The following is a 13,544-nucleotide window of genomic DNA, read 5'->3' on the forward strand; positions in this document are numbered from 1 at the left end:
TGTCTCCATGCAGTTTCAAACTATTGTTTCTCTTATGGCATGTGACACAACCCAGTCCATCCTCAGGCACGTGCTGATGTGCTAGTTTAACCTTCTCCACATACGTGCCCCCATGTGATGCTATAGGTACTGGAGATGAAGGCTCTGAGATGTCTTTTCCAGTCTCAGACTATCCTCGGCTTTGGGTCAGTATAATTGGTACAGGGTGGAAAGGTGACTAGAAAAAAATTTGTGCTGCTGCTTCCAGTGCTCAGCCTCTGACTGGCACTGAATCCCCTTGTCATCATAGAGTCACAGAATCATGGAATGGTTTGGGTTGGAAGGGACCTTAAAGACTATCTAGTTCCAACCCCCTGCCACAGTCAGGGAAACCTTCCACTAGACCAGGTTGCTCTAAGCCCTGTCCAACCTGGCCTTGAACACTGCCAGGGATGGGGCAGCCACAGCTTCTCTGGGCAACCTGTGCCAGGGCCTCACCACCCGCAAGAGGAAGAACTTCTTCCTTATACCCAATCTAAACTTAGCCTCTTTCATTTGTTTGTCCCTGAAGTCAGTTTGTCCCTAAAGTCAGTTTGTCCCTAAAGGATGGCTCTGCTTCAGCTTATGACAACTGGACATGGTCCTCTACAACCTACAGTAGCTGACAATGCTGGAGCAGGGGGGGTTTGGCTAGATGACCTCCAGAGATCCCTTCCAACCTCAACCATTTTGTGATTCTGTGTTTCAGCCTGCTTATTGAGGCAAGACACGAAGATCCACACCTGAGGACAATCAGCAGGGCTGGTGGAGAGGGAAATGCATCTAGGAGCAGAATTCCTCTAGATATCAAGGGGAAGAGGACAGTGCACTACAGAATAAGCAGAAGGTGAACACTCTCAGGAGGTGCTTTGGACTGCCGTCTCACTTGGAAAGCCCCTTTTTAAAGAAGCAGCTCCATCTCAGCAGAGGACCTATGCTGGGGACTGGGGGGAGGTACAGTGCAATCCTGAGTACTTGGCTGGGTTTACTCCTGAGGGAACCAGCCTTGCCTGGAGGTGATATTAATTGAAGGATTAAACATTCTGCCAAGAGTTACAGCAAGCCACCAAGTGCAGGCAATTATTGAGAAAAGCGGCCATCACTACCAGAAAGACCTGGTACCTCCTCTGTCCAGCAACTGGAAACCACTGAGGGAATTAACACATTAAAAGGAGAAGGTCCCATCCAAACCATAATTAATAGCAAGCTTCAGCCAGGAGGAAATAAACAAATAGATAAATCAGAGCCCTGACAGGGCAGCAAAGAAAAATTGAGAGGTGTTTTCCTGCCAAATCTCATTCCTGCTTCAAATGAAACATCTTGTGTTTGGAGAGTGAGATGGTAGCAATGAGCTCATGGTTTGCAGCCCAAATCTTTCTACCCCTCCCTCCCTGCCTTTGCATGTGTCATGCTGGTCAGTAAAGCTCAGGAGATTACCAGAAGCCTTGGGAGCAAACAAGCAGCCAAGGTGTCTCAACAATCTGCTTTTTCTGTCCAGTTTTGACCATACTACAAATATCCTAAATTATCAAGAGAGAAGAGCTGTCAGAACAAAGGAAAACAAAACAAACAGGGAGATGCCAGGTTTCCAACAAAGAGTCAGGAATCTTTTTTCATTTCAACAAAGGCACTGAAACATCCGCTGAAGTTCAGACTTAACAAATAAACCAAGTTTTACAAAGTACAGGAGAGAAATAAATAAAAATAAATAAATTGGTAGAAGTTTTAGGGACTCCAACAGCAAATGAAACGCTTTTCTTTTTGAACTTTAGTTTTAAGGCCAGCATAGTCATGTCCAAACTGGCTGGAGACTGAATTCATCTCTTAAAATAACAAGGCAGGACCCTAGGTTGGATTTGAAAGGTTCAGGAGATGTTTAAACTGCTGTTGATTCATTCTGCACTACCAGACTTGGAAGACAGCACTTGTTTCACCTTATTTTAGGTGTTTACAGTGTAGGCACTATTAACTAGTCACCCTAGGCTCCCTCTCTAGTCAAGGGGGTGAAAAAAAGACTTTGACGTCTGCCCAAAAGTGGAGAGGGTATGTGACTCACCTGTACTGTTGTCTTGAGTCACACCTCCCTGCATTCGTCTCTCGTAGCTTGGTTGCTAGGACTCTGATAATATTGATAAAAAGAATAAAATTTACCTAGAAGAGATGGGAAAAAAAAAACAAACCAACACAACAAAGAAAAGATAACTGTTAATAAAGATCCAGATGATGGTAATGCTGTTCAATGCTTTCCCCAACATGAGTCAAGAGGCTGGGCAGTGAGCTGATCATGCTGTGTGCAAAGCTGCTTCTGGGGGAGCTTGTCCTGTGGAAGGGATGAGCTCCCCAGGAAAGACTTCAAAGGGTTTGATGGGATCTAGTCAGCGGTGTTTAACCTGAATGGTTGAGAGAGAGAAGGAAATGGCTGTCTTTGGCAAGGTATGGGCATCCCACATGGATGCACCTGAGCTAACCAGCCTGACAGACACCTGGTAACTGTATAGGATATCAGTATATAAGGCAGTGCTTTTTAAGCATTTTGAGGCCTGGACTACAGACAACTCTCAGTATTTTTCACATCATCTTTTTTAAAAACTCCATACAGTAATATGGGTCATTTTCATGGCCTCATAAATTTCAAACTTAGTTTGGGGTCTGGGGAGCAGACTGAAATGAAATTATATTTGTCTCTTGCAGCCCACCCAAGAATAAGATCTCCTCTGGCTAAGAGAAGCATTAGTAAGATGCCTTTCCATACTTCCGTGTGCAAAAGGAAAGAAGAGCAAACAAACCGCACCATGACAAAGACATGGAGTAGCCCTAACTAGACACGACAGATCAAGAATGCAGAAAGGCAATAGAACTGTAAAACTTCTGTTTTATGTACACTGATAACTGTACATCTGAAGGAGTGTTTAGTATGGACTAGATAAGGACAGTAAGTAATATCTATTTCCTATGCAGAGAGCCACATCTATGAGCCCATCTTGGGGCCAGCTGCTCAGCCGAGCTAATCTAGTCCTGCAGGAAGAGGCTCGTGGTGACCCATGCTGCAAAAAGTAATGGCAACATCTTATGACTACACTGCCACTTAGCAGAGGAGGGAAATGAGGAGATGTTTGAGGGATTCTCAACTCTTTGGAGCTCTTCAGAGACTGGTTTCACTAGGGCTGGGATTACATCTGCTGCTGCTGCCCCAGACTACGGCAAGGCCACAAGCAGAACCATTGTGCAACTGTCCATTGGGCTCATGCATGTTGCTGGACTAGCGCTGATGCCTATGGGTTTCTTTTGAGGCTTGCAGCAGTCATTTGACTTCTCAGATGCCAGTATAGTGGCATTTCAAGGAAACAGCTTACCATGCCACACACAGGCTCATAGTTTTATGCCAGAAGGGACCATTGTGAACCTCTAGTCTGATCTCCTGCAAAATGCAGTCCATAAGACCTCATTGTATTCATTTTTGTTTGAGCTATAGCAGATCTGGGTTTCAGTGTTTCCATGACGGAGATCCTACCACAACCATTGCTAAGTCGTTCCAACAGTTAATTATCCTTACTGTTAAAACAAGCAGTTCCCTGAGCTGCTGAATGAACATGGCCTGGTTTGCTATGGCTTTGTCTTCTGTGGTTGGATTCCTTCTCCTTTAACGAGGTGCAAGTTCATTTTGAACAGCTCTCCTCTGTGTTAAAAAGGAGGAAAGGTTGTTCTACACCCTTTCCCTTGAAGGGGCATTAGTAGAATTTCTCTCCCATATCTACTCAACTATTTTCATGAGGTTTGTGGGAATTTAACATCCATGCAACCCCATTCCCTTAGTTACGTTTGGTTGGAATTTACTGACTGGCACAAAAGCTATAAGAGAGGGATGGATAGACCGACAGGCAGAGAAGCATACAGCCTGGGGGCATAAAATTAATTTTCATTGGAAACCAATCTGAAAGGGAAAGAAAAGAAAAAACAAAAACAGGCTTTGTTTCTCATACAAGTTTTTCTAGCTTCAAAAGCTCAAAAGTGGGATATTTTTCTGCATTTGTTAGCTAAATTGAAGATGTCCAACTGTATCATAGTCAAGAGGGAAACTCCTCTGACTTCCCGAAACATGTGCTAAGTTTCAAAAGAAATCCAGACTACTGAATAACATCAAAGCTACCAGCAGAGTGGATGGATTCTAAGCCCCTCTGCCTCCAAATTCTTTGCACTACATCCAGAGAATGCATAACTTAGTCCAGCAACATATGACAAGCCAGTGTGGGAATTGAAAAAGCAGCCAAGTGAACAATATGAACCCACAGATATTAAACAGAAACAACCCACAGAATACTTTTGCATGATAAATAGCTGCATTTGCAAACAGCCAGGGTACGAGCACAGCAGAGCCTCATGGAGAAACATTATTTTTACAAGGACGAGTCTCAATTGAGCTCTTTCTCCTCTGCTAATTGGGCTTTAAATTAAATGCAATGGGGTTGCTGGCATTCACCTAGTTGAACTATCTGAACTTTCTCCATCCTACTATTTCATTTCCAATGACCATGATGTGGGCTTGGTGATTTGTTTCTTTCAAGGTGCAGAACCAGGCTAAAGCCAGGTGGAGAATTTCCACCGAAAGGAAATTCTGATGAAGAAAAAAGCCCCCCAGGTCCAAAGCAGCTCACCTAATCACACATATGAGCATATTCACCTCAGAAACTTTCCTGATGTTTATATGCAGATGATCTGATTTTCTTCTCACCCACATTGATCATCTTCCAAGGCTTCCTGATTTGTGAGTCAGAAGGAATTATACAGAGCTTGATGCAAAACCCTCTGAAGAGTATAGAGAGATTCATGGATGAATGTAAAGGGGAACTAGGATGTGTGCGAGTGGACAAACTCTTCTCCATGCCATCATCTAACCATCAGGAGATGGAGTAATGGAGATCCATAGAGATAGACAGAGGGAGAAGAGAAGGCAATTGAAGAAAACTGTGAAAGCAGGTTCTCTAGCTAATTAGGACCCTGCTCTAGCAAACACACAACTACTCATCAAATTCCCTTTGTGCAAATAATCACATCTTATAATGACTTCTCCAGCTTGTGAGAGCTCAGTCCTGTGTCTGGATAATGTTATTTATATCCTTTCTGTCCCCTTTGGCTGTTGGGTTGGGGCTGAAGTAGTCCTCCGTCAGTGATTAACATTATGTCCAATCATAGCTGGGATGGTTTAACTTCCATCCTCACTTTTGAGGTATCCAAAGCTTTTATCAGTTCAGCAAGATTGTCTGAGACAATCTGATGACACTGAAGCATGACTGGGCAAAAGGTTTGGTCTACTTACAGGACCCAAATTCCAGCTTTTCCCCCTGGAGATGCCTGCTGAGAACATGTTATGAACCCTGAGTGTTTCCCCCTATATCACATGGGTTGGAAATATTGGCTTGAATGTTTGTTTAATTAATGATTTTAGCGTCTTACTCCTGTGCCATTTTTCTCTCTAAGCAAAACTGGAAGTTGCTCATAAACCCTCTGCAGTATGCAGCCATCAAACTTCGAGGCACGTCAAATATAAAGCCCTTAAACTGGATGTGTGGAGGTTCCATGGTATCAAGGCAGGAGCTGTGTTAACAAGGTGATTAGAGTAGGATAGCCTGGCTCAACTCTTCCCACTGGGCTTGCACCGACCAAAGGCACTGCCTCCAAACCCTTGCAATCACCCAGTACTCACCACGATAGCTGCCAGGATGGGCACCTGAATAATCCATTTTAAATTGCCAGCACTCAGGTCCCAACACCTGAGAAGAGAGTGACATCCAATCAGGAAATCATTGATTACAAAGAGCAACAGAATCAAGCTTCTTGTTGGATAAATCCGCCCTGAAAGGATGGGTTCCTCCAAAGCCTGGGATGGTGGAAGGACCTAGCTTTACCCTTGCCTTCTGTCATCGTGGCTTCAAAATTAGGCCCATATCCTGCTGTTATAATATTCAGAACTTAAATCATTACTAAACACATGTAAAGTTACACTCTCCAGATGGTGGAACTGCTCTTTTCACAGTCATCAAGACTTGTCCCTCCTTCTGGGCAGGAACGCACCCTTTTCCACTTCTTCACCTTCTTACTGTAAAAAACTACACTAAGAATAACCGAGCTTTCATGAAAACAAGAGGCTGAAATGAAATTACCCCTTGGAATAAACTCGCACAATGTTGCATGGGTCCTGTCTGAAGACATGGTAATGAGGTCAGCACTGTGGTTCTACCTTCAGTTCCTGGGCTTCCTTCAGACCTGCCAGTGAGACTCAGCCATGCCTCACAAAAGCCTTTATCTCCTTTTCATCTTTAGCCCTTACCCAAGTGAGGACTGGAAGGGCGAGTTGCTGGTGGCATGGATGTTGGGCTACAATCCTCCGTCTGCCAAGAAGGGGCTGAACACCATTTTCTTCCAGGAGTTTCCAGCAGCTATTAAATAAGGTCACTCAGTGTTAATTACTCTGAATTCTCTCCAACCACAGAGAGAGGAGTGCCACAGGCTTTTCTTTATCTGAGCCAGACAGCCCCCACAGGGCAGCTGCAGTTTTCATTTCATGGGCCAGATACTGACCAGGCAGCTATTCAAGGAAAACGAGAGGCAGGGACAGAGAAACCACCGGTGCTGACTGAAAGACTCTAAGAGGATAAGCCTGTGCCAATGCAGATGCGTCAGACTTCAGTAGCTGTGCTATTCCATCCTTCCAAGCGTGGAGCTGATACCCTGTTTGGAAAGCAGTGTCCTCCCAGGGAAAGCCATTTAAAAAGTTACCTGGGGAACCCACACTTTTGCTGGCAGATCGTGGGCTGGTGAAACCCATTGTGTGTCAAGCCTGTGCATCACAGGGAGAAAATGTGATTGTTTGGGGGTTTGAAGAGTGGATGCTATGGAACCTTCATTCAACACTGTAAGAATATGAGGCCATGAGGGTACATGAACCAAAGCAGCAGCTCATCCGTATCTTGTTTCTGACAGTACCCAGAAGCTGATATTTAGGGTGGAAAAGTAGTTCTACCTAAGCAAATAGTAATGTTTTTCTAGATTTTTCTTCCAACAATTTGCTGTTCAGAATGGCTTCCTGAGCCAGAGCACTACTGAGTATCCAGACTTCTAGAGGAATTTGTCTGCCATGAATTCGTACAAATGCTTTTTAAACCTAAGGACATGCTGGCATCCACACCTGCATGGATAAATTACAGCTTCATCACCTCATCAACACCAAAACACCTTCTTCAACTGTGTTGAACCTGTTATCTCTCAACTTCATTCCCATTCATTCAGGATTTTAAAGATCTCTGTCCTCTCCCTACCTAGCTGTGAAGCAGTACCCTTTAGCCCCAGGGAAAACCGCTGCAGGTGTTCACATTTATCACATTCTGTAAAATGAAACGAAAGCTAGGAAAGTTGCACCCACTTTGTCCTTTCCTGCCATACTTACCCCCAGAAGTTTGTTAACTTCATAGTAGAAATCTCTTCTGGCTTTGCCAAAAGCCCCACAAAAGCGTAACACGTATAAGAGAGAAAAGAAAACACAATGCAACTTACTCTGTGTCGGCTAGAGTGGCTCTCACGCTGGCCCATGCTGTAACAAATACAGCAGGGAGTCCTGCAAAAAAACACAGGTCAAAAGGGGTGAGACGGGGGACTGGAGGGGTGTGTTACCATAAGCCCATGTGGAGTGGGCTAGAGAAATGTGGAAGAAGCAGTTTTTAAATATTTAAGCATAATTAGACTAGGAAAGCCTAGTCTTGGTGTCATGTCTCATCAATAGTAAACCGAACAGTGACAGGAAATATTTTCTGGAAGACAAATGTCATGGTCTGGGCATGTCCACCCCACTGAACTCTCCTGGCTTTCAAAACAGAGCAGCTTGTTTTCCAAAGTCCCAGCAGTGGTCCAGGCTTAAGCTATCTCCTGATACGTGTTTGGGAGATACCCATGTGGTTTGGGCCTGGGATGGTCATGGACTTGACAGGATCCCATGCCTTTCCTCTAGTGCTGCTTTATAGATACACAGCCTGTAGTGCTTGAACCTGGGTGACTGATATCTGCTCTAGCCCACTCATTCCATTTGCAGCAGATAAGGGTTTCATGCAGCACACCTTTCTCAAGGTATTTGTTCCTTTCCCCATCAAAGAAAGGTGTATCTGGAGTCAGGCTCAGACTGTTTCTCCCAGCACAGGGCTGGATGTATTAGAAGCTTGTTAAGCATGAGACAATTGTTGCATGAAGCAGATAAACACTAGAATTTAGGATAATGCTTGCAAAATACTCTAGCCAAAAGTTCGGTCCCAAACGAACCATCCTTATTTGAGCACAGTTACGGTGGGCTTCATCTTTTCCCTGTGAAAAGTAGAAGAATCACCAATAACCAAATGCGACTTTCTATTTATTTTTTTAGGGTCCAGTTCTGCTTTATTTGTACAACTGAGTCCCCTACAGGCTTCCTTTAAAAGGCAGGATCAAATCCACAGTAGCTTCCACAAATTCAAGAAGAATAGCCCCTTTCAGGTGAGAAAAAAAAAAAATAATAAATAAAGGTGACATTTATCACTGATTACTGTAAATATGCTGTTCACAGTCTAAGCTCGTCGGGGCTCGGCATGCATAAGCACATGCTTAACTTTCAGCATGCACTTAAGTCTCATTAGGGTGCTTAAAGGCTTTCCTGACCACGGACGCTTTCCTGAGCTGGGGTGTGGAGCAGGGATGCCTGTCTCCTACACGCATGGACAAAGGGGCCGTTATCTTGGTTAAAACTTTAAATGCCATGGTAATATAAGAAAGCATAAATAATTAAACACAGAGCCTCACTCAGGACCCGTACAGCAGTGCTGCCTACAAAGGTACGTTTATAAGGAATGCACCCTTCTCTACGATCCCCTGCAATGGCTGGCATTGGAAAGAAAATACTTAACCTATTGCACTGGGAACCCATGAGTGTGTTGAAGCTGAGGGCTTGGGGAGGGTGATGATTTATTGTAACAAGCACTGTCTATTCCTCCTGTTAATCTCCTATCTATGAAAAATACGTGCATGCTCCAGACTACTGGCTGAGATATCAAAGGCTTAAATGCATGTAACTGTGTTGATATCATTGGTGATATTCCAGTTTATACCAACTGAGAAACCGGCTGTGTGGAGAGGCTGACACGCCTGCTGCTTCCCTGCAAGACAGTGGGTGTTCACCCACTATTGTGAAGCTCTAAGTTTGAAAGACTGATTGTTTCAGAGATTTGGATGTGTTTGGCACATGCTTATTCCTCTCTAGCCTGTCCTGCACTTCAGAAGAGATACTGTCCCCATTCATACTAATCCTGTGCAGTGTTCAAGGTTCCTACCGACAGCAAAATATACAGAAGAAAATAATTACTCCTAAAAAAATCCCTGTGTGGGGGTTTATTGTGCCCTGTGTGTTGCTGCCTCATTTCATTCAGGCAAGCTTAGGAAAAGGATCCTTGATATTTTCTGCAAAACACACCAAGTGAATTCCTGGCACCAGTTTTATTGTTACATTTGTCTTTCTGTGTCTTCTACATCTTTTTTCTTTTGCAGTGTGAACAATCTTAGATGTTTTTCAATTCACAAAAAGTGGTATGAATCCTCTCCCTCCTTTTCCTCTGCCCCATTTTAAAATTCTTTCTACATCAACATATCATGGAGTGCTTGGGCTGTCAGGTAATTTGTAGATCTAATTCTCCCACAGTGGTAAGCTTTCAACACGAAGATTCAGAAGGTTTAGCTTTGCCTCCAGCATGTCTTTTATTTTCAGAGGGTGACAACTGACTTTCTGGTGTCTCCATTTGTAAGTCCTGGTATGTGATGCACCAACATTGACAATTCCTCCTGCTGAGCACTCTTAGCACTCATTGATGGGAGAACCATGAACCCCCAAATCAGGACTGACGTCCTCAAAGCTGGACATCCAAAGATATCTGGAAACAGCAAGAAACCTGAGAGGATGCAGCTCTGTGAGCAGCAAAGTCATTTGTGATTAAATGTATCTGGCCACCTCACCAGAGAAAGGAAAGCAAGCCTCCAAAAAGCCTGTGATCTCCTGTGTGGCTGTGGGCATAGACAGATGCAGGCATGGATGGATGCATGTGTGTCCTCTCCCTTGCACATATGTACCCCATGTGCACGACCGGTGTGACGCAGGATGAACCCCACCGGGCGGCGATGCTGTGAGTGACTTCTACAGAATCCACATTGTATGCGCTGTGCATTTCCAGTCAATACACACAGTGTGTACAATGCAGGTGCTATAAAGTCAGGTTATCTTCCCAGCAGCTGGAAAATGTGCAAACCTCAAGCTGGGCAAAGTCTGGTGGTCAACCCAACCCCCTGCTCTCCTCTGTTGCTTTTCTTGAGTATGTCTGCTAGCAGTTGGAAAAATGGCTTTCATGCATGTGTCAAAGCTGTGAGTAAGGGAGGTGGTTGCAAAGCAACTGCTAGAAGAAAGCTTATGAATAAAGACCTTATGCAGGTCTGCAGAAATCTGGTCTCAATTCCCTGCTATTTTAAAACCTTTCTGAGGAACAATGCATGTGTTTTTTCTGCCTCTCTGTGTCACAGTTTCCTAATATTAAATGGGGCTAGTAATACCCTCTTCTGCCTCTTGTCCTCTTAGGTATGAATACTTTCAGGCAAGGATGATTTCTGCCTAGATAAATATGCAGGGCTAGCCATCGTGGGGTTTTTGGACCTGAGCACCTCTAACATTACCACATTGATCTATTTGTCTTTTCCAGGACTTCCTGCAATCCTCATTTGCACCATAGCTGCAAGCCAGTGCAGTCCAGCCAGTCGCAGCGAATTATCATGGTGAGAAGGAAAAATGCCAGTGGATTCAGTTTGGGTTTTCTAGCTATTGGTCATGCTTCTTAGACGTCCTTTATAAAACAGCTGCAGGGAACTTGAAGTCTGCTGGGGAATTTATTTTTGCCCATAATACCATTATTTATTTATTTTTGCTGGGTGCTGGCAAGGAACAAGTTCCTTTCTGTCATCAGTGTCTCCTTTGCAAGAAGGGTGCTGCAGACTTTTACGGCGCTGTGCTCCCTTGTGCCAGTGAGGATGTGGATGGAAAAGACTCAACAGAAATCTTTGGGTCTGACATCAAAGAGTGACTATATGTTCTGGTTTCTTCAGTAGTCTGGAAATAAGATGTTGTAGGATCATTTTGGCTCCTTGCTCCCACCTTGGAAATTTCCGGGCAGGATAAATGCACCGTTTATTGTTATGCAAGCAAACAAACAAAAAACTCAGAGCTTTTGAGGCAAACTTGTCTTTTCTGTACCTATGTGGAAGGTTATCATTATTTATCACTGATTCCCTGTCATTTCTTGCTGTGGTATGGGCAGGACCCAGTGCCCACTGCAGGGAACTGGAGTTTTTCCACTGTCTCCAGTGGGTCTTGGATTGGGTTGCCCTTTCAAGTGCCCAGAAGCTAACAAAACAATACGTTTGTGCGGGTGTGTGTGTGTACATTATCATGCTAATCAAAACAAAGCAAAACCAAATGCAACTGGAGGGATCCTATGTTCTCATTCCAGAGGAATTTAAATTTAGCAGCCTCAAACTTTTGGAAGCACATGGATGATTGGTGTTGTGACAGGTGTGACTTCAGCTTTGTGGTTGCTCTGATAAAATGATTATACTCTGGCAGTGGCTGGAAGAATTAATGAGAGAAACCCATGCCTGTTAGACTGTTTTCCTTTGGCTGCATTACGAGCAGCATCAAGTTGGTTTTTCTTGTTAAACGTATGGCATTACTTTCCAGCTGTTTCCCTCTTTTCCAGAATTTGCTCTGGGGAATTGCTTTTTTATGCCCACTCTGTACAGTTTAATGCTATTTTCTGAGAAGCAAATTTTATGTACCTTGAAGGTTTGAAAGAGGATGAGTTTGGGGTTTTTCTGGATTTGTTTTTTGTTCAATTGTTTTAAAAAAGAAGTGACATCTAAAGTCCTCTCTGCCTCACAGCAGCTGAGGTAAGAAATGCCCTATCTCCCAAGTACTTCACAAAATCGCAGAGTCACGCACAGAATCACAGAATGGTTTGTGTTGGGTAGGACCAGTAAAGATCATCTAGTCAAGCTCCCAAGGTGGCAAGGGGTTTTCACCATCCACATACTTCACACCCCTGGACTTCTCCAGAAATTATGAAAATAGGGATTTTAAATCCCAATCTATTCAGCCTTCATTGCGCTCCCCTAGCGTCCCTGTGACCCTTTTGTGCTTCAGTACTGTATGGGTACCTACCAACTGGTTGGGACTAGACTTTGCCTGAGAAACGGACATCCATTTCTCATATTTCTTTGGGACTCATATTTACACCTTCATCTTTATCATATGACAACACCATCTGTTTCTGACCTATGCATAAGCTGAACATGAGGTTAGCAAGGAGCTTGTGGTCCTCTTCTTGCCCATATGACTCTTTGGAAAGAGGAAAACAGGAGAGAACAAAACCCTCCAATCCTCCATAAACTCAGTTCTGCACTATGTGGCTTGCTCAGAGCTCCACTGTCAGAGATACCAGTTTTCTTCCAGAAGAAATCATGTTCTGGAATATGAATGGTGTGGTGCACACATTAATCTTGTCCTAAAATGCAGTCAGGATGTGGCCAGGTACATTTTGGTCTTTTTTGGAGAAGTGGTCCTGGGCCACACAGTTTAGAGATAACTATAGACACCTCTGAACAGGTTTTTCCTGCTATAAACTCCTTTGTAGACCTACACCCCATTATTTTTAGTTATGTCCTCAAGGATTGTCTAATACGTTTCCTGTTCTCCCTTACAGTCCACACACTTCAGACAACTTTGGGCAGTTGTTTTATTGTCCTCAGCTTACCAGCACCTCATAACTCCTCGCAAGCCAAGGCTAATGCCAGAAGTGAACAGAAAGCACATTCTAGTCTGAAATGCGTATGCCCACAAAGTATTCTGCTAATGAGCACCCTCCCTGCACCCACATCCCACTCTTTTTTCCTTACTCCAGGAAAAGATGCCCAGGTTAAAAGAAAAGGAAAAAGAGAAGTCTTCCCCACAAATTGCAGGTTTCTCCTGGTGTTCTGACACTCATGAAACCTCAGGAGCTTTTTAAAGCAACTGAGATATGAGGTAGGAAATCAGAGCTTAGGTCTGCCATTGGGAGCAGATGCTCACAGCCTCATGAAACTTTCTGCCCCTCCAGCCCAATGCCTGTTTCTCAGCAGGAGGCATTTGGTAGAGATGGATATATCTCAAAAGGTGCACTAAAATCATCTGTCACATGCAGACATCTGCTGCCCTGGAAGAATGGCAAGATATGTTGTCACTCCAAGTCCAGGCTGATCCTTCCAAAGATCCTGAAAGTGCCACAGCTTAAATACAACAATTTAGAAATTATAATGGTTTCACAAGTGAGCTAACCTGTCCTTGCAAGAGTCATTGTGTCTCTGATGCTTACTCTGCCTCTCTCCCTTCTCCTGTATTTAGGTATATGTACTATCTGCTTCAAAGACTACCTCCAACAAGCTTC

General features: G+C 43.9%; 1 protein-coding gene across 3 annotated transcripts in view; it reads right to left on the reverse strand.

The window, feature by feature from the left end:
* The window catches only part of PTH1R (parathyroid hormone 1 receptor), a 121,552-nt gene that overhangs the window by 13,377 nt on the left and 94,631 nt on the right, over window positions 1-13,544 (reverse strand). For all 3 annotated transcript variants that reach the window (XR_003992183.1, XM_030491617.1, XM_030491604.1), the window contains exons 8-10: window positions 7,567-7,627; window positions 5,720-5,786; window positions 2,075-2,169 (exon numbers count right to left, since the gene is read on the reverse strand). Coding sequence is in view for 2 of the 3 variants with exons in the window: in XM_030491617.1 (XP_030347477.1) it covers window positions 2,075-2,169; window positions 5,720-5,786; window positions 7,567-7,627 (223 nt within the window). In the remaining variant the exon portion in view is untranslated. The remainder of the gene's footprint in view (window positions 1-2,074; window positions 2,170-5,719; window positions 5,787-7,566; window positions 7,628-13,544) is intronic.

The sequence above is a fragment of the Strigops habroptila genome, chromosome 1 (assembly GCF_004027225.2).
Source record: "Strigops habroptila isolate Jane chromosome 1, bStrHab1.2.pri, whole genome shotgun sequence".
Lineage (NCBI taxonomy): Eukaryota > Metazoa > Chordata > Aves > Psittaciformes > Psittacidae > Strigops > Strigops habroptila.